Source organism: Crotalus tigris, unplaced genomic scaffold, assembly GCF_016545835.1.
Source record: "Crotalus tigris isolate CLP2741 ecotype Arizona unplaced genomic scaffold, ASM1654583v1 scf7180000019754.1282937, whole genome shotgun sequence".
In the NCBI taxonomy this organism is placed as follows: Eukaryota; Metazoa; Chordata; class Lepidosauria; order Squamata; family Viperidae; genus Crotalus; species Crotalus tigris.
In genome coordinates, this window is record NW_024097694.1 from 208,126 (window position 1) to 227,232 (window position 19,107).

General features: G+C 44.4%; 1 protein-coding gene across 8 annotated transcripts in view; it reads right to left on the reverse strand.

The window, feature by feature from the left end:
- Positions 1-6,334: 6,334 nt before the first annotated feature.
- The window catches only part of LOC120317641 (rho GTPase-activating protein 7-like), a 75,500-nt gene continuing 62,727 nt past the window's right edge, over positions 6,335-19,107 (reverse strand). For 3 of the 8 annotated variants that reach the window (XM_039364381.1, XM_039364378.1, XM_039364377.1), the window contains 6 exons: positions 17,542-17,752; positions 16,226-16,340; positions 15,182-15,406; positions 12,888-13,105; positions 11,950-12,126; positions 6,335-10,856 (listed from right to left, as the gene is read on the reverse strand). In XM_039364381.1, coding sequence (XP_039220315.1) covers positions 10,739-10,856; positions 11,950-12,126; positions 12,888-13,105; positions 15,182-15,406; positions 16,226-16,340; positions 17,542-17,752 — 1,064 coding nt within the window. In that variant the 3' untranslated portion in view covers positions 6,335-10,738. The remainder of the gene's footprint in view (positions 10,857-11,949; positions 12,127-12,887; positions 13,106-15,181; positions 15,407-16,225; positions 16,341-17,541; positions 17,753-19,107) is intronic. The other 5 variants (XR_005559284.1, XM_039364380.1, XM_039364379.1 and 2 more) reach the window with 5 other exon arrangements.

Genomic DNA, 19,107 nt, shown 5'->3' on the forward strand with positions numbered 1-19,107 from the left:
ACAAATGGCTGTCCAGTCTCTTCTTAAAAACCTCCCATGTTGGAGCACCCCCAACTTCTGAGGGCAAGTCGTTCCACTGATTAATTGTTCTAGCTTCCAAAATGAATCCAGCTTCATATAAACCATAATTTGGCAAAGCACTTTCTTTTCTAAGTCTTAGCAGATACCCTACTTTAATCACCCCTACAATCTACCCCAATCAGTCTCACATATGCCAATCTCAGCCAAACCATTTTGCTCAGCTACTGTGCTGTGTTAAATGTAATTTTCAAATTCTGGCCATACATAAGGTAGGTTATTTTGACATGGGGGTCCCAATGGGTCATTTGTTTAATTATAGGCCAAGGTACTGTCTGTCACCCTCTTATACAGGCAGCAGTGAAATAGGATGTGAGCCAGGTCCTCAACCGCTGCTGCTCTGCAGATGCAGAGACATTCATTATAGGGTATAGAGTGGAGTCTCCCATATCTGGCCATTGTGTCAAACTGTTCAAATCTCGCTCACGTGAATATTTCCCTAAGATGTTTTGGCAGTCGTAACTTCAAATAGCTGTCTGCTTGAAAAGTACGTTTGCATTTGCTCAGCCATTTCAAGTTACCCACCTTACTAAGGATGGCTATGTCGTTTTGTGCTTCAGCATCCTTAATTCTTTGGGCAGCTCTTTTTTTAGATTGTTCCCCTGTTATGCAAGAGACAGGAAGGCCACAGCTTCTTACAAAATTTGTCAATTTAGTGAACCAGGAAGTTTGTGGTTGTAATTTTATCTGCTCTAGTAGGCATTAACTTGGGGAGTCTATCAGTCTCCATTTCATTAATTTTATGCCAGTAATTATATGTTCTAATTTTCGATAGAGCATGAATTGTTACGAATTCCCAGTTCAGCACTAACTGCTGCAGCAGATGTTCTTGGATCTACACCCAAAATACATCTCAGGTGCTGGGACTGCGTTTGTTCTAGTGTTGTAATTGGGTATATACCCCAAACTTCTGCTCCATGCAAAAGCATAGAAGTAACCTTAGCTTTATATATTCTGATTAATGGAACAAGGGACCCTGGATAACTATGATTCTTTAATTTAAGCAGTAGATTCAAATGAGCCTTTGCTCTAAGTGTGCTCCGTTGAAGATGGCAAGCCCAAGATCAAGTCTTGGAAACCGTTATGCCTAAATATACAAAGGTGTTCACCTGTTCAATTGGTTCACCATCTAATTGCCATCTCATGATGTTTTCCAAACACCATGATTTTTTATTTAGTTTTACTGATGGTTAGGGAGTTGTCCTGGCAATAGGAGTTAAACCTTCTTAATAGTCTACACAATCCTACTTGCAAATACGATAATAGGATCATATTGTCAGCATAGAGCAAGCTATTACAGTATGTATTTAGGATCATCAGTATATGTACCATGGGATCCTTCGTTAACCCTGGCAGGTCATTAATGTATAGATTAAATAATAATGGGGCCAGGATACACCTTCTCTTTTCCCTTTGTTTGTGTGAATCCTCTTGGGCCCCATTAACCCCATACTGCACCTTCAAACAGGTACTAGTGTAAAGGGCTTTAATCAAAGCTATAAATCTAGGTTCTATTTTAAGAAATGTCAATTTACTCCATAGTACTTTTCTATTTACAGTATCAAATGCTGCTGTAAGATCTATAAAAGCAGCAAATGGGTCTCCTCTTATAGGCATATTTGGCAATTAGATGGTTCAGGACAAAGCAGTTATTGATGGTAGATCGATTTTATCTAAAACCTGCTTGTTCTTCTGCGAGGATATGATTTTCCTCTATCCAGATTTCAATTCTATTCAGATGGAACCTAGCATAAATTTTTGCTACAAGGTCAATAAGACTAATGGGCCTATATAATTACTAGGATCCTTTTTATTCCCTTTTGTATAAATGGGAACAACTATTGCCATCTTCCACCCATCTGGTATAATCATATTCTCTGCATCAGACATCTAGTAATGTGGTTACTAAAATGTGAACTAATCTGGAAAACAAATTCAGAAAGGTGTGTATTTATTTCCTTGCTTATGAATTAATGAGATTTTTTTTAAAAAAGCCAAAACAAGTCAGATGCTCTTTCTGATGAACTCCAGCACTCTGCAGCTCCTGCTTTTGGCAACCGAGAGTCAGACTTTGGAACAGAAGCCCCTGTTCCTTCATCTCAGAATACAGGTAGTCCTTGACTTATAACAGTTCATTTAGTGACCGTTCAGAATTATCATATCCCCCCTAGCCCTTCTTTTCATTAAACTAGACATACCCAATTCCTGCAATTGTTCTTCATATGCTTTAGCCCCCAGTCCGCTAATCAACTTTGTTGCTCTTCTCTGCACTGTTTCTAGAGTCTTTACATCTTTTTTTTATTGTGGTCAACACGATTGGATGCAGTATTCCAAGAGTGGTCCTACTAAGACTTTGTAAAGTGGTCCTAATACTTCACGTGATCTTGATACTGTCCCTCTGTTGATGCAGCCTAGGATTGCATTGGCTCTTTTGGCTGCTGCCGCACACGGCTGGCTCCTGTTTAAGATCCTGCTCACAGTTGCTGGCATTGAGCCAAGTTTCACCTAGTCTGTACTTGTATTCTTGGTTTTTCTTGCCTAAGTGTAAAACCTTACTTTTATTTACACTGAATTTAATTTTGTTAGATAGGGCTCAGTGTTCACGTCTGTTGAGATCCTTCTTGATCTTCTGGGGTGTTGGCTGTTCCTGCCAACTTGGTGTCATCTGCAAATTTGATGAGTTCCCCTTCTATTCCTTCATCTAAATAATTTATGAAGATATTGAAAAGTACTGGGTTTAAAATAGAACCTTGGGGTATCCCACTGCTTACTTCCCTCCATGTAGATGTAGTACCATTAAGGACTACTTGTTGGGTACGGTTTGTCAGCCACTTACAAATCCATCTGGTGGTGATGCTGTCTGTTCCACATTTTTCTAGCTTACCAAGAAGTAGGTTGTGGTCTACTTTGTGAAATGCCTTACTGAAATCCAAGTATACTATGTCCATAGCATTTCATTGGTCCACTAATTTAATTTGCTTGATTATCTTTTCCAGGAACTCCCAGGTATTGATGTCAGGTTGATTGGTGTGTAGTTTACTGGAACTTTTTCCCTTTTTTGAAGTTGGGAACCACATCAGCTCTTTTCCAGTCTTCTGGTAGTTCTCGGGTGCTTCAGGATCTTGGAAAGATATGGTTCAGATCTGCCAGCTCCTTCAGAATTCTGGGATATAATCCATCAGGTCCTGCTGTTTTGAACTCATCTAAAGTGGACAGTTGTTTTCTTACCATTTTCCTGCCTATTTTAACTTGAATTCCCAGTCTGTCTTTTATGATACTGTTTTTGATAGGTTGGGCTATTTTTTAAATCTTGTGTGAAGACGGATGCAAAGAAAGAATTAGCAGCTCTGCTTTCTCCCTGCTCCCTGTCACTTCCTTGCCATCTTCTCCCATTTTAATGGACTGATTGTTTCTTTGAATTTTTCTTGTGTTTTACATATTAAAAGAACTTTTTTAAAACTATTTTTGACATTTGTTGCAAGTCTTAGTTCATTCTGAGCCTTAAGTATCCTGACTTCATCTTCAAAGATTCAGACTATACGCTGGTATTCCTTCTTAATTATGTTCACCTCTTTCCATTTTTTTTATATTTATCCTTTTTTGTCTTTCAGTTTATCAGAGTTTTCCTGAATTAACCACGATTATACAAGAGATCGAGATAGAACCCAATATATGGACAGATCACAATCCAATAAAGATGACTTGGAGAGGAACCAAGAAAAAAGTAAGATGGTCCCCGAATAAATCTTTATTGAAAGAGAAACAATTTATGCAAATAGCAACAAAGGAAATGGAATTCTTTTTCAAAATAAATAAAAAAGAGGAAATGTCCCTTCAAAATGTGTGGGACACAGCTAAAGCATACTTCAGAAGGTTGGGCATAACCTACATGGCGAAAAAGAATAAAGAAAAAAAGCAACAAGAGCTAAAGTTAAAGGAAGAATTTATGAAATTAGAAAAAGAACTACAAATAGATCCATAAAAGAAAACACTTAAAAAACAAATGGAACTAATAAAACATAAAATAAACCTAGCAGAGGCCAAAAAATGCTAATAAACCAGGGAGGTGGTTAGCATACAAATTAAAAAAAAAAGAGAGAGAAAATTGATAAACTGCAAGACTCAAAAGAAGAGTTACAGTTCCAAAATGATATAATTAAAAAAATAATTACTTTTATGAGACATGTTATGATACAGAGGAAACTTCTCAAGAAAAAATAAAGCAATATAGAAAAAATGCAATCTACCAAAAATCCCAGAGAATAGACAAAACATTTTAAATGAAAAAATATCAGTGATGGAGATGACAAAGGCCATAAAAAGGCAAAAAAAAAAAGGATAAGACTCCACCCCTCCTGCTCTAGGGCTCTCTGTTTCCTACTACAGGTAGTCTAGATACCCAGAAAGGAGAGGACCAAGAGACAGTGAAGTTTAGATAGTTTAGTTGGGAGGAAGGTCAAGACGGCTCCTCCTAGAAGTTCTCAGACTACGTCTTTAATGATGCAAGTAGTTTGGCAAGGTTTCTGTCTATAGGTGAGGAACAATAAAGGAAACTACTCAGAAGTAACTCTATGTGCCTCTCTTGATTTGTTTGAGCTTGGCACATGTACACTTTCTGATTTAGATTCTTGGTTGTAAGATTCATGTGGGCTGCTAGCTTGATCACTGGCTTGTGGTGAGCAAATTTTCATTCTCCCAGAATCCTCTGATGGTACGCAAACACTCCCAATGAGGCAGTCCCCAGGCTACTAACTCGATTTAGAACATTGAATAATAGGGATGGAAGGGACCTTGGAGGCCTTATAGTTACCTGCAGAGCTTTATAAATTGAGGTTAGATTGTGCAGAAATGAATAGATTGACATTGAAAATGAAAGAGAAAGAAGATTCAGTTTATTTTAGAACATGGGACACTTTTTATCAATGGCTAGAAAAACAAGGTAGAGAGAAAGAAATAGTGGGCACTCCATCACTGGAGATTTTTAAAGAGGCTAGACAGTCACTTGTCTGAGATGGTATAGGTTCTCCTGCTTGAGCAGGGGCTGGACTAGAAGACCTCCAAGGTCCCCTCCAGCTCTGTTCTATTCTTTATACCTGAGAACAGCCTGTCCGTTGCCTTTCTTAAACACAAGTCTTCTCCATATTGATTGATCCCCTTTAAAGAGCCCTGCCAGCATTCCAGGGGCAGGAAGCCTGCATGGAAGCTCCAATGCCAGAGGGGGCAAAGGCTGCAAGCTGGGCAGTGAAGGCAACGATGGCGATTCTCTCCTCAGGGTGAGCTTCCGTAGTCTGGCCCTGCCATCAGGACCATAGCTAAGTCCTCTGGTTCAAGCACCCTCTTCTGCTCACCTGATTTTGCCCATTGTATGCAAAGCCCTTTTTCCCAACAGCGGGTTTAGTTGGGAAAAAGGGCTTTTCTTTTCTTCGCTTGTCCCCTACACAGAACCAGGACTGGCAATGAGGGCAGCACAATTTATGCTGGCATCCTTTTCGACTGTCTGGCTGAGCCCTGAGAGCCGCTTAGGGCGCAGCGGGGCTCTTAATGGGCGGTTGGAAGGTTGCTGCATTGTCCCTCCTTCAAAGTTGCTCCTTATTTATTAGAGATTATTTCCAAACCTCACTGCAGTGAAACCCTGGAAGACATTTCTATGATCATGTGGCCAGCGTGACGTCACAGAGCACTGATACTTTCCCACTGAAGTGGTACCTATTTATCTATTTGCATTTGCATGCTTTCGAATTGCTAAGTGGGCAGGAGCTGAGGTGAGGACGGCAGCTCACCCCGTCACATGGAACTCGGGTCTCGAACCGGGGCTGCTGGCTTTCCTCCCGACAAGTCCAGTTTCTTAACTGCTGATCCACCACTCTGCACCTCTTACCATATAAAAGCTTTTTTAAAATCAAAGTGCTATGTGCAATTATTCCAAAACATTTGACTGATAAATCAAGTTCGAAATGGTCTTTCAAGCACAGACATTTCTTTAGGCATCGAAAGAGATAACTTTAATAAGAGTAACTTTAATAGACTAAAAGCATTTCGGCACATACTTCGGTCAATTTTGTAGACTCTGCCGTCGTGGCCTTCAGGAATCATTCAGAATTTGTCTTGATTAATTTAATAATAATTAGCAAATTTTGGAAAAATTGAACATTTTGGTTTTCACAGTTCTGATGCTGAAGAACAAAACCCCAAATAGAACTAAAACCCAAAGTGTCCCTCTATTGTCAGATGAAAAGCAAAGACTCTCACTTCAGGATTTTATTTTGGTAGATGGTTTCCCAACCAGTGGTTGGGTATTGTTAGTCTTTATTTGTCATACGAATAGAGGAGGAACCTCTCTCCAGTCAACAGTTTGCAGAATTGTACAAAATGTTCATTAAATATAAAACAGCTTTTACTGAGAGTACATCCATTTCACATGCTCTCACACTCTTTATATATTAAATTAATATTTCAACTATACAATATTTACAGTTAGGAAAAATATCATTTATGATGATTAAAAAATAATAGTCCCATAAATAATGGTATAAACCACATACATTCTTATCATAAGGAATCTGGCAAGAATCACTGAATCAGCTGTAAAACACCCACCTACCTTTCTAACAGATTAGGTTTTCTTGCTTCCAGTTGGAAGGCTGTCTGATCAACTGGGTCCCTGGTTAAAGAACAAACTGACATGCTTACAGGCCAGTATTAACCAAGGTCAAACTGTACATTTGGAACGATTAGAGGATCAAAATGATGATGGAGAATTCTGGGCCTCAAGGGTCAGTCCTCTACAGAACTCTGGGGACAGCCTGGAGATAGGAGGCGCAAGAGGAGGATTCCGGCTCCCTGTGGCCCTTCCGGTATGGCGAGCCAAGTTTGGGAGATCTTAGCCTGCTTCAGTTCTTCTGGTGTAGCCTTCTGAGACTGAAGGCTCTTCCTTCCCCTTCCAGACCACCTATGAGCCTCTGAGCATTTGGGGACTCCTCCTCCTGGCTTCAAGATCAGCAGCTTCATCCAATTCTGAGGATGACCTTGGATGTGTGGTGGACGGATGAAGAAGGGCAGGTTGTGGTCAGCCTTTTCTTTTACTGGCCTGTTCCTGAGAATTTGGAGCCCCCAGCTGCCACTTCACTCAGGGGACCAGAGGGGATCTACAGATGGATTAATACATTCACTGTTAAAAAGTAGCGTTTCCTCCATTAGTGTCCCCCCCCCCAAACAGGTCTTGGCAGCATCTAAGAGGAAGTATAGAAAGGGAGGTCCTGGCAGGTCAGAAGACTGGCTGAATGGAGACGGAGGGGATGAAATGATACGGTGCCCTTGCTCAGGAGGACCCCCAAAATACAGAACCTTCTCTTCCGCAGAGGGATGGCATCAAGATCACGAGAGGTGCTACTGCGCTTCATACTGCCCGGGTAAGGCCACATTTGGATTCCTGCCTCCAGTTCAGGTTACCATGATATAAAAAAGATGTTGGGACCCTACAAAGAGTGCAGAGAAGAGCTACAAAGATGATCAGGAGTCTGAACGCTAAATCATACAATGAACAGCTAAGAGACCTAGCTGTGTTTTGCCTAATGATGAGAAGGCACAGGGAAGACACAATCCTTGTCTTCCAATACTTGAAGAGCTGCCACCGGGAAGAGGGTGTTGATTTATTCTCCATAGTACCTGAGGGCAAGAAAGAAGTAATGGATGGAATCCTGTCAGAGGGAGATCCAACTTGGAAATTAGGACGAATTTCCTGACTGTGAGACCAATCAATCGATCAACCTTTCCTCCCAGAGTTGTGGGTCCTCCATTGCTGGAGGTGTTCAAGAAAAGATTGGACAACCATTTTTCAGGGATGGCATAAGGATCCTGCCTTGGGCAAGGAGTTGGACTAGAAGACCCAAGGGGTAGCAGCCTTACAATTCTATGACTGTAGAACAAAAACTGAGAAGTGAGCAAGCAGTTTCCCTCCAGATAAGTAAGCAAATGCTTGTTTGTCAGGATCCAAATCAGAGTCACTGTCGGAGGAGGGGACTGCTCTGGTTCTGGGGTCTTGTGGAGGGTCTGAGCCTGTAGGGATAATTTCCCCCTCTTGGAACTGCATTGAGCAGGTAAGTTGGGAAGTTCCTCTCAATTCTTGTCATTTAGGTCCAGCAAGAGGTCAGTGGGGAGGGTGGTGGTTTTAAAATCTGGGGCCTATTCTGAAGATCTGCTAACTGAGCATGAGGTGAGTTATTGGCCGAGAGAGAAGAAAGGTGGCCTTTTCTCTACACGGAGTAATTATCCTCTGCTCTTGGCAGGAGGCTGCAGCCTTCAGCAAGTGAGCAGAGTGGAGCTGAATAGGGCTGGACTGGAAGGGAAAACACTATTTTTGTCAGAGTTTCTGCCATCCTAATGATTTTCTGTACGTTATACAGCTAATGAAGGATCAGACAAGATTCTCTTAAGCCTTAGTGGCGTGTATCCTGATGTCTATGCTCGGGATGAGGGATTAGAAGCTTGCTTAGCAGATGGATGACTGCTTCCCAATGGGTCAGATCCCTAGCAAACTGGCTATTGAAAGGGAAGGAAGCAAGGCCTAGCTCTTTCGAAGCACTCTAGCTTAGCCTCAGCTTGATTTTTAGCAGAGGACCCTGCATCCTGAGACGTCGTGGCCTGGCAACCACCAGCACCAGGTGTCGTTGAAGCCTGAATAAGCTTATCAGGTTTAGAACGGAGGTTGTTTAGGGATACAAAAATGGCCACAACTGTGGAAGCTGCAAGTAGACAAAGCTCTCCCAGAGTCTTTGGGAGGGTCTCCAAAGAGTGATGATCCTTTCTATTCCCTCGAATATTTTGTGGCAACTTGGACTAGAACAAATCTTGTTGGCTAATATGGAAGGGGCAAGTGTTGTCTTTCTTCAACCTCCTTTGGAGAGAAGTTGAGCCTTCCTTTCTTCAGGTAACAAGCTCGTTCTTATGTAAAGGAATATTTATGTCTCTACAAGAATCAGGATGTGATGGGAAGGAGAGCACGTTTTGCTGTTTCCCTGCCTTGTTTTCTTGTTTCCACACCTTTTTCATATCCTGCTGAATGCTCTCGGGCTATTTCTCAGGCACTTTCTTCTTCGGTGGTCATTTCCAAAGTAATTGCTTTAATTGTTAGCTTGGCTTGGCTTTCATTCTCCAAATGAGGCTTGTACTTGTGCTCCTCCCGTGCCGAGACTGGGAAGTACGGAGTGGCCAGCCTGAAGAAAGCTGCCCATCTCCTTGCTGGCTCAAGCAGCCCAGAGACTTCTGCAGTTCCAGTTTTCCTACTTCCCATCGTAAGGATGGAGGTCCCGAAACCTTTGAGATGAATAAGATCACAGACATGCTAGCTTGCCTAATCTTTCTCTTTGCCAGCCGCAGCATTAAAGGCTGACTTCCATCCCCCAAAACAATGAGCATCAAATGAAATGTGATCTACAAAACAGTAGGGATTCCCCTCGATTCCCTGGGATGACTTTAAGACCCAAAGATTTCACGTGGTTTAACAACCTGCAAGCCCCGATTCAGGTACTTTGAAATTATGCTGAAGGAAAAAGAAGTCTGGGAATTCCAAACTTTTCCTCCATTGTCTTGATTTTTAATCTTATAACTACTAGGGAATTCTTATTACCTGAAATATTAGACTCCTGGAAAAAAGAGTGTCCACCTACATGGTCTGGAATAATTTCAGTCCCTTTTGGCCTTCTACCGCTGAAGAGATGGAAGCCAGGATGAAAAGAGGCTAAGAGCATATCGTGGGCACCGTGACCAAGATGCAAGCTCTGGCTCTTTTTCACACATGCTCCATGCCTGACAAGTGTAGTAGTAAAAACCTCACCCACAGCTCTCCTTTCCTTTCTCCAAGACCCCTCATGCTTAAACATGAGAACAGCTTGCCATATTTGACTCCATTCCACCCACACCCTCTGCTACTCCCTGGTTCTTCCCAGGGATTGCCCTGCACAGGGTACACCTACCTGCTAAGGAAACAGTGGTTGCAATTAAAAAGTCGCAAGGAGGTATTTTGTGCTGAGGTGGGCCCCAATTCCCAATCCTCTCAAATCAGATTGGGTTATTTTTCAAAGGTTGCAGGAAAGTGGCTTGGACATATCCAGTCTTTAGTCTAGATTTGGGATGGTAGTTCCTGAACCTGAAACCTGGTTCAATAAGCACCATGTCTGCTACATCTGAGGACAGCCCTCAACAAAGCAGTCTAATCCTTTAAAGAGGTTTCAAAGTTGGCTTTCCTTGACTTAGGTGGATTGATAGACTTCTCAGAAGATCGTGAGAAGTTTTACAGGATCAGACCATATTATCTAACATCTTGTCCTCACAATAACCAGAGACAAACTGAGAACCCCAAAGCAGGCAGGAGCTCAGGAGCTCCTTCTCAATTGTGTCTTTTAGTAAACAGTGTTCAAAGAATTCTTCTAACCCTGGAGATAATTTATGGAGAAGTAACCACTAGCATAAAGCTTAACCTCTGGATCATGTTGCTGAATCATAAAACAGGAACGTTAGGGAGACTTGGATCTCATATTCCTTGAAACGAAGAAGCAAAGGGAAATTGAAGGGTGGAGGGTGCGTTCCAGGAAGCAAAGGCTCAGTTCCAACATTCTGCTCCAAAAGGACTCCAACTTGAAGTCTACCCATCTGGTGGCATCCTTCAGATCTTGGTTTCTGGTCCACAGGGATTGAACACTGGGAAAGAATCGCGAATCCTGGCCAGCTCCATAGCACAGAGATGGCCAAAGACCTTGTTGTACCACTCTGGAGACCTCCCTCTAGAAGTGCAAAAAGCAGGGAATTAGCAACAGAATAACAGAGATGGAAAAAGTTTTGGAGGTCTTCTAGTCGAACCCCATGTCAAGCAGGAGACCCTATACCATTTCAGACAAATGGCTGTCCAATCTCTTCTTAAAAGCCTCCAGTGATGGAGCACACACAAGTTTCAAAAGCAAGCCGTTCCACTGATTATTTTTTCTAACTGCGAGGAAATTTCTCCTTAATTCTAGTTAGCTTCTCTCCTTGATTTGTTTCCATCCGTTGCTTCTTGTCCTGCCTTCAGGGGCTTTGGAGAATAGCTTGACCCCCTCTTCCTCGTGGCAAACCCTGAAGTATTGGAACACTGCTGTACTGTCTCGTCCTTCTTTTCACTTGACTAGACTTACCCAATTCCTGCAACTGTTCTTCATGTTTTAGGCTCTAGCCCTCTAATCATCTTTGTTGCTTTTCTCTGCACTCCTTCTAGAGTCTCAACACTCAGGCCAAGAGCTCCCTTTGAGCAACCGTAAATGTAATCCAGAATCCAAACAAACTCAATCATCTGGAACCTCAGAAGCAATCTGGGATGGGGGGAGGCGAGGTTGGGTTTTATCCTTTAACGCACAAGCAGAAACAAAATACTGAAAGAGGAAATCCAAGCTTACCACAATTCAGTTAAGTTGCAAAATCCTGGCCTTGCTTTGAATAAGATAGGTCATCTTAGGGAAAAAATTGTGCACAACAAGGTTTTCACATATTTCAAATTTGATTGAAAAGCAACAGATTTAGCTGAAGGAATTTTCTCTCTCTGTGGTGGAAACAATATTCCCCAATCTGTTGCTCTCAACACTCAACTTCAATAATAGCTAGTCAGTGTAGGAATTACGGCAGTGTAACCAGCACATCTGGACAGCAGCAGCCTGGAGAAGTCCTGTTAGACCTACAATGATATTGCCACCCTTTGGACTGAGAAATTCTCTTGTCATGGCTAAGAAATTGGAACGCTCTTGGCTTGTTGTGTTGCTGAAGGCCAGACCCTTTTATGGGGGTAGAGGTCAAAGGGATGCCCACCTCCCTGCCATTAAATGTAGGACAGCTGGCTTGAATTCTTACCGGAGATCAGTTTGGCAGATGTGTGTCACCTTGGAGTGTCCTGTTCCACAAGGCTCCATCAGGTACTGGGAGGTGAGCACCGTGGCCCTGACTCCAAATTCCAGTGGCAACTTTTGATGCTCCAAAGAGAAGGAGACCAGGAGGCAACCCCCACGGGGTAAGTCTGTCTGCCATGACCTAGAAAAGGTGATCTTGGCTCAGGAATGTCTAAAGTCGTCTGCTCTTTCCCGTCTCCAGGGGCTACCTAATCAAGCAACTGATGGGAGAGCTGTTGGGATCCTCGGGGCAAGAACAGGCCCTGGGTAGAAGCCAGGTGGCTGGCTTTAGACTCAGAGGACAGACAAACCCGAGAAAGGCTAGAATTATTGCAAGCACTAAAGTTATTTGAAAGTCAAGTACAATGTTAGGAGTCTTTGCTCCAGTCTGGATATTAAAGAGTCACCTTTCCAACTCACACTGAAGATCTGATTCTAACTTTCAACCAACCTGGCTAGAGCATGGTCACCACTTCTCACTGGGTGCAGTTCTGAACTGATAGGGAAAAAAGAAGGGCTTTGTTTCCAGAGAGAAACAGACTTAAGTAGCAAATTTAAAAACTAAGTGGGCAGATGAGAGCTGGGACACCATGTGAGGAGCCCAAACTATGTGGAGCTGCCAGAGAGAAGAGTAGCAGCCTAGGACTGTATCTCACAGCCACTTCTAATCGCTACAGTCCAAAATCGAAATAAGTGGCCTGCAGGAAATGTTGCATGAGGCAGCAAAGGAAGCCCAGGAACTCTCCGCTGCTTCCCAAAGGCTGAGGGCTTCAGCAAAATGGCATCCTCAGCTCCAGCTAAAAAGATCTAGGCAAAGGATTAGTGCAGAAAGCGACGGGGTCAGAGAGCCAGAGATGGGACACTGTGCTTGTTTATGGAGATTTCCTCTCTAGAGTTCCTCACCTGAGAACCACAAAGTCCCGCCGTGGGTGTGGAGCCATGCTGTCGGTCACATAATGGTACACTTCGGTGTTCTTGTCCAGAGCCTCCACCACATGGCCCTGCAGCAGGTCCTCGTCCCAAAAGTGCCGCTCCCTGAGAATCCGCTTGAGCACCAGGTGAGGGGGCGCGGCCACTTCGGTGGAGACCTTCCAGAGACGCAGGGGATGCCCATCCTCCACCTGGATATCACAAAGACGTTACTGTTTAGGGCCAGGTCGTGCCCAGGTGGCAGAGTCTCCCCATCATCCATTCCCCGAAGGCCACCATCCTTCATGCTACATCCCTTAGGCCTTCTCTACCATTGCCCAAACCTTTGTAACATTTGGCCCCGAGGTGAGGCAGCCCCCACCTTCAGCCTTCTAGAAGTGTGTTAAGACTGGCTCTGCCAATGAGCAGGGGGCGGCTGGGGGTTGACGGTCTCCTCTGCCTTGTCGCCCTTTCAGCATTTTTAACTCTGGATTTCAGTTTTACCTTGTGAGCTTTAACTTCTTGTCTTAATTCCATTTTATATTTTTATTATGTTGTTGTAAACCACCCAGCATAGACAGTAAGTAAGTAAGTAAAAAGAAAGAAAGAAAGAAAGAAAGAAAGAAAGAAAGAAAGAAAGAAAGAAAGATCCCTTTAAAGATTTCTAGACTCGAAACAATGTCCAGCTCCTGATTAGAAAGAGGAAACTTTCATTTTCTCTGCATTTCTCTACCATTCCAGAAACAAGACATCTTTTGGTCCATCTTTTCTTGTTACACATTGAGGGTCTGTTAGATAAGATATCAAGTTTGGAAATAAATGAATACACATATGCCCACATCAGGCATCTACCCTGCCAATCTCTGCATTTACTTACTCCAAGAACTGGGTTCCTCTTAACTGGGAACGACAAACAGAGAATGCCCATGCCTACCAACTTTACGAAGGCCCCACCATCCCAGCAAGGGCCTGCGTGTGTCCTGCAGGTTCTAGGCAGCTGGGCAAAGAGGGCCTCCTGGCACAAGTTATTTCACCTTCTTGACTCCACCTGGACTGGGATGGAGCACCTGTGTGTGAAGGTGAAGCATCCTGATTTACAGTCCTTCCACCACACAGCCATTCGAATCCACCAGGCTGGGCTCAGCTCAGACACGTAGGCCCACCACGAGCAGCTGGCTCTAGAGTTACTGGACGAATCCCTGCCTGAGGACAGTTGGGGGCCTGTCCTCCAGAGGAAGAGCTGCCGTCAGCCTCAGAAGGTGAGAAGTTCAAGCTGCTGCCTCCCCTGGCACGAGGGCTGACCGCACAGAGAAGAGAGCAGAGCAAAAGGCTCTGCTGGGCTCCTCGTGAGAAAGGAGCCCTCCTCCGAGGAGCAATGCTGGTCCTGCCTCTCCTTAAGCAGAGCGGCAGACCTGAGCCTCTCTGCTGGAAAGAGCCACGCGCTGACCCAGACTCCGTGGGCCTCGAATCTTGACTTCTGAATCCTGCGCTTTCACTCCCAGACAAGCCAATGAAGCTTCTGGGCTGTGCAGACCCTCCGACCTCCCCTGGCCCCTCTTTGGCTGCTGCTTTGGACTTGGAGGTCTGGGGTCTCTGGTAAGGCAGGCTTGTGAGGACCTGTTTCCCTTTTGGGTATTGTAGGTTGTGCTGATGCTCTCCCTGTCACTGAGAACTTGCCTCAAAAAGACCAAAGGGAAGGTTTCAATCACCTCTTGTGTGTGTTTGGCCTGGGACAGGACAAAGGCGGATTCAGCCTATGTGAATACTCAGAACACGTTGGCTGCCCTGGGCCAGATTGTCTGAGGGCGCCACCTCCTGCAGTGTGAAGACTGGCATTTTTAGAATGATTTGGGAGGAGAAGGCGGCACCGGCACCCCTCAGCTTTGGCCCTCTGGGCCAGTGTGTGTACTCAGCCTCAGCTGCTGCTGGGAGCATCTTCCCTTTCAGGGAGGGTGGCGTTTTCTGCCGTCCCCAAGCCCCACTTCAGTTGGGGCGCAGGGAAACCCCTCTTTCTTCTCTTTTACAATGGCAACGAGGAAGGGGATGGTGAAGAAGGAATTTTCCACTGCGGCCGAAACCCAGAGCCAAAGAAGATGTTGGCCTTGGCATTAAAAGTGACCAAAAGATGCATTTTTGCCTACCAGTGAACGATGAAATAACAGGAAATCATTCTAAGACAGACACACAATTATCCTGGATGGCTACCTTGAAACATAGTCTAATGGTGGCCCAGGGGGCACATCAGACGTTCCGAGAGCAGCTGTAAGGCTTCCCTTGGCCCCTCTTACCTTCTTGCATGAGAGCTCCGTGTGTGGGGGGCCAAGCATGCTGGTCCAGCCTTTGAAGCGTTCGGATGACTCCTTCAGCAGGCCTCGGATGCTGGCCTCCAAGACTGGGTGGGAATCCTGGATTTCTCTTCCCAGGTTTTGCTTCCTCAGCTCCGGTAAGGAGAGTGGCTGAGCATCAGCCAACAGGTAGGAGTTGCTGAGCTGCAGTATCATATCATGGGGAATCTGGAGGAAGGAAGAGGATCCTTTGAGTGACTCTGCCACTGAGGACGAACCTCTGCTTGCACCCAACAGCAAAGCTCTCCCTGTCCAGACAGACTCTTCCGGTGCTCCCTATTTTTGCTAGAGGATGGGGATGGTGGATGCTGGGAAAAGTGGAAGGAAAGAGAAGAGGACGATCAGCAGCAAGAGGGCGGGATTCCGTTACATTGGCATTGGGGACACCATTGGAAGATTTGAAGGACCAAGCTAGGGATAGATTGTTTTGGGGAAAATACACATTTGTGATTGCTAAGAGATGACCACAACTTGACAGAATGTGTTTGATTACATAAAGCTCTTTATGTTGATTTGCTATCTTAATTATACTCTTATTTTGTATGGTTCTGTTTTTTTTTTAAATTTTACTGTAAACCATTCTACAAACTGAAGTTGAAAGCAATAGAAAAGTGTATTTGAAATAACCTAAAAATCACCTGAGACAATCTGGAGCCCTCCTTGCAACATCCACAATTCCTTTTAGGCCCTACTTATATCAGCCCTTTAACGTGGAGCAGAGAAGAAATCCAACCGATCATATTATAGATCAATATTACTTTTATTGTATAGCTTTAGTAGCAGAATCTTTCAAGCAGGAAAGCACTCGTCCCTCCCTCCCTTTATCTGTGTGAGAACCTGGGGCAAGCTCAGTCCTCTTTATCTGACCACTCTCTTGGCAGGGGCTCTTCCTCCTGCCCCGCAAGGTCAAGCCCGCTGCAGCTGGCTGGAATTCTGGGAGCTCCAGGCCACCCTCCTGAGCGAAAGAGCAACGAAAGCCTCTGGTACCTGGAACAGCTTCTTGCAGTTGGCAATCATGTGGGAGAGGCCTTGGGTGGCAGCCATGTTTTCATTCAGGTCTTTCTGCTCTGGTTTCCCCACAGGGCCCCTCCTGTGAATTGACCTGTCAGGTGGACAAAGAGAAGTCAGCATCGCCTGCGCTCCTGCTCCAGCCCTTCTAGCTACAGGCAGCAAAAGCCACAGGGGAAGTTCTCTTCTTCCAGGTTTGGCCCCGAGGCCTGACAAGGTGAGGATGGACCCTCCACCAGTGTCACAAGCAGATGAGACCTGCGTCAATGCCTACCGCCACTTTTTACTCTTATTCTTCCAGGATTCTGTTTTATCTAAGAAAAATTCTGATAACTCCCAATAACTTATAACTATGATAAATGTCAGTTGGCCTCATTAAGATTGTGCAGTTATGGATTTCTGATTTTAATTCATATCAAAAATTATTAATACACATTCAGGCGGCCTTTCAACATAAGACTTTCAAAAAAAGACTTTTCTTTTTCTCTCTTTTAGAAATATAAATATGTACTGTATATACTGTACAGGTAGACAACGCAAAATCACACTCCCTTTCCAAACAGAAAAGGGCTCTGCAACAACGGAGAATGGGGTCTAGGACAATTTGCCACGGCCATCTCACTGTGGCCATCTTGCCTTGATCAACTTACCGTGGGATGACTTGCTGTGGGAAATCCACACGGGATAACTCAACACGATAAATGTTATCCGCCATTTTTGTCAATAGAAATAATATCAAAGAAACAGTGGCGGATAATATTTATCACATTGATTTATCCTGCGTGGAATTGTCCCAGGGTGAGTTGGCTGCGGCAAAATGGCCGCGATGAGTTATCCCATTCTGTGGAAAATGGCATGCCATAGCATGAATTTTACTTATTCGCTTTATAAACTGTTTCTTTTGATCACACAGCCTCCAAAGTCTGGTGCTGGGTGGATAATAGTAGAAAGTGAGGGTTTATTTTAAAATCATAGAGTAAGAGAGAATTGTAAATGTACTCGTATTTGCTGCAAAGGAAATGGAAAGCTTCCTTCCTTCCTTCCTTCCTTCCTTCCTTCCTTCCTTCCTTCCTTCCTTCCTTCCTTCCTTCCTTCCTTCCTTCCTTCCTTCCTTCCTTCCTTCCTTCCTTCCAAAACTTTGATAAAAATCTACTTAAAAAAAAAAGACTGATGCCTTGCTGCAGTTCTGAAGTAGGGACCCTCTGCCATCTTGAAAGCGCCATCCATCTGGGGTTTGAGCATCAGGTAACCAAGAGCAAAGAGACCTGACCTGCAGCTGGGAGATATCGCCTCACCTTGGAGAAGTGCTCTCTTTCTTGGAGACATTGAGGTGAAAGATGGAGGGAGCTAAGCACACAGCCAGGTTTCCCACGGTCATCTGGTTCTCCTCGGAAGAGGCAACATCGCTGAGAAAATAGAGCAGCGTCTGCAAAACCTCCCGGTTCTCATCCGGCATTAACATGATGGTGGCCTGGACAGCTTGCAGCTTCTGCTCTTTGGGCACAACTGGAAAGTTCAAGAAACAAACGTCAGTGTCTGAACTGTGGGGGGCTGAATACTGACAGCAGCAGGGACTCTGCCCCCTGTGTCAGCTCTGCAGGGGAAAGAGAGGCCCGGCCCTACTCAGTCCTGCTCTGATCTTCAGATCAGGATTCCCCATCCCTCCCTATGAGAAGACATTCCATTTCTGCTTCTGTCTCTGGTTTCTGAGACGGTGCCCAGCTTACTGGCAGATCTTTCATCCTACTGAGTATGGCTTGAAAATAAAAAAGCTGCTTCCAATTCTTAATATTAATTAATTCAGTACTTTATTGATTAGCCCATGAGCCATATCAAGGCGTAGAGTTCCAAACACATGTTTATACTAAAATGCAGTAAAAACAATTTAAAATGGAATTGGTTAAAATACAATTTAAAATAAAACAGAAATAAAATACAGTTTAACCAATTCTTAATACATTTTGATGAGATACAAGCCAGAGCCCTGCCAGAGCCTTTTGGTCCTATGATTAACAATCGTGGTCCAGCTACATATATCTAGGTGTGAGGTGTATGTGCCCATAGAAGTATGCCCACTCCCCCTTCATAATACCAAACACACTCATGAAGTCCCTGAAAATGAAGGGAGCTTGCAGTGACAAGGTCAATAGGGCTGGAGTCTAACAATTGTGGAAGAAACCACTTAGAACAGGGGTCCCCAGCCTGTTGGGAACTGGGCTGGGCAAGCAGTGGGCAAGTGGGCAAGTGCACAAAGCTTCATTTGCGCATGCACGGGATTTAGGTTGCATGCTCAAACACCTCCCTCCCACTGCAGCCACTGTCCCCACAGCCGCCGGCAGTCCATGGAGCCAGAAAGATTGGGGACCACTGATCCAGAAGCTTCCTGGGAAGTGGAGAAAACTGTTCAATGAGACATCTTTGTATGTGTAGGAGAAGAGCTGGGCAGGGGTGGAGTTAAATTATCTTCAGTTCAGAGTCCTTGCATTCCCACTCCCAAGTCCAACCCCTCCTGAATTCCATTGACCCTTATCTGGCATGGAACTTTAGTGCTGAACTTTAGCTGACTAGATTCTTGTGTATAGGCTTGAAGAAATCTTCTATGCTGCAACCTTATGAATGGTCCCGATTCTTTGCACCTGACAGTCTGCAACCACTAAGCAGTTGATTAGGAGATTCCTAATGTCTATTTGGGGGAGAGGAGGCAGCAGTGGCACTTGCAGTGGGCTGCACAAGCAGTCTCTTAAAACTATATGAAGTTACTATCACGTGGAGGGTCAAAGGCTGTCATGGGCAATCGCACAAATAGAAACAGTCCTGGTCAAGTACTATCATCGGATATCCATGGGGGGGGGGGGAGAAAG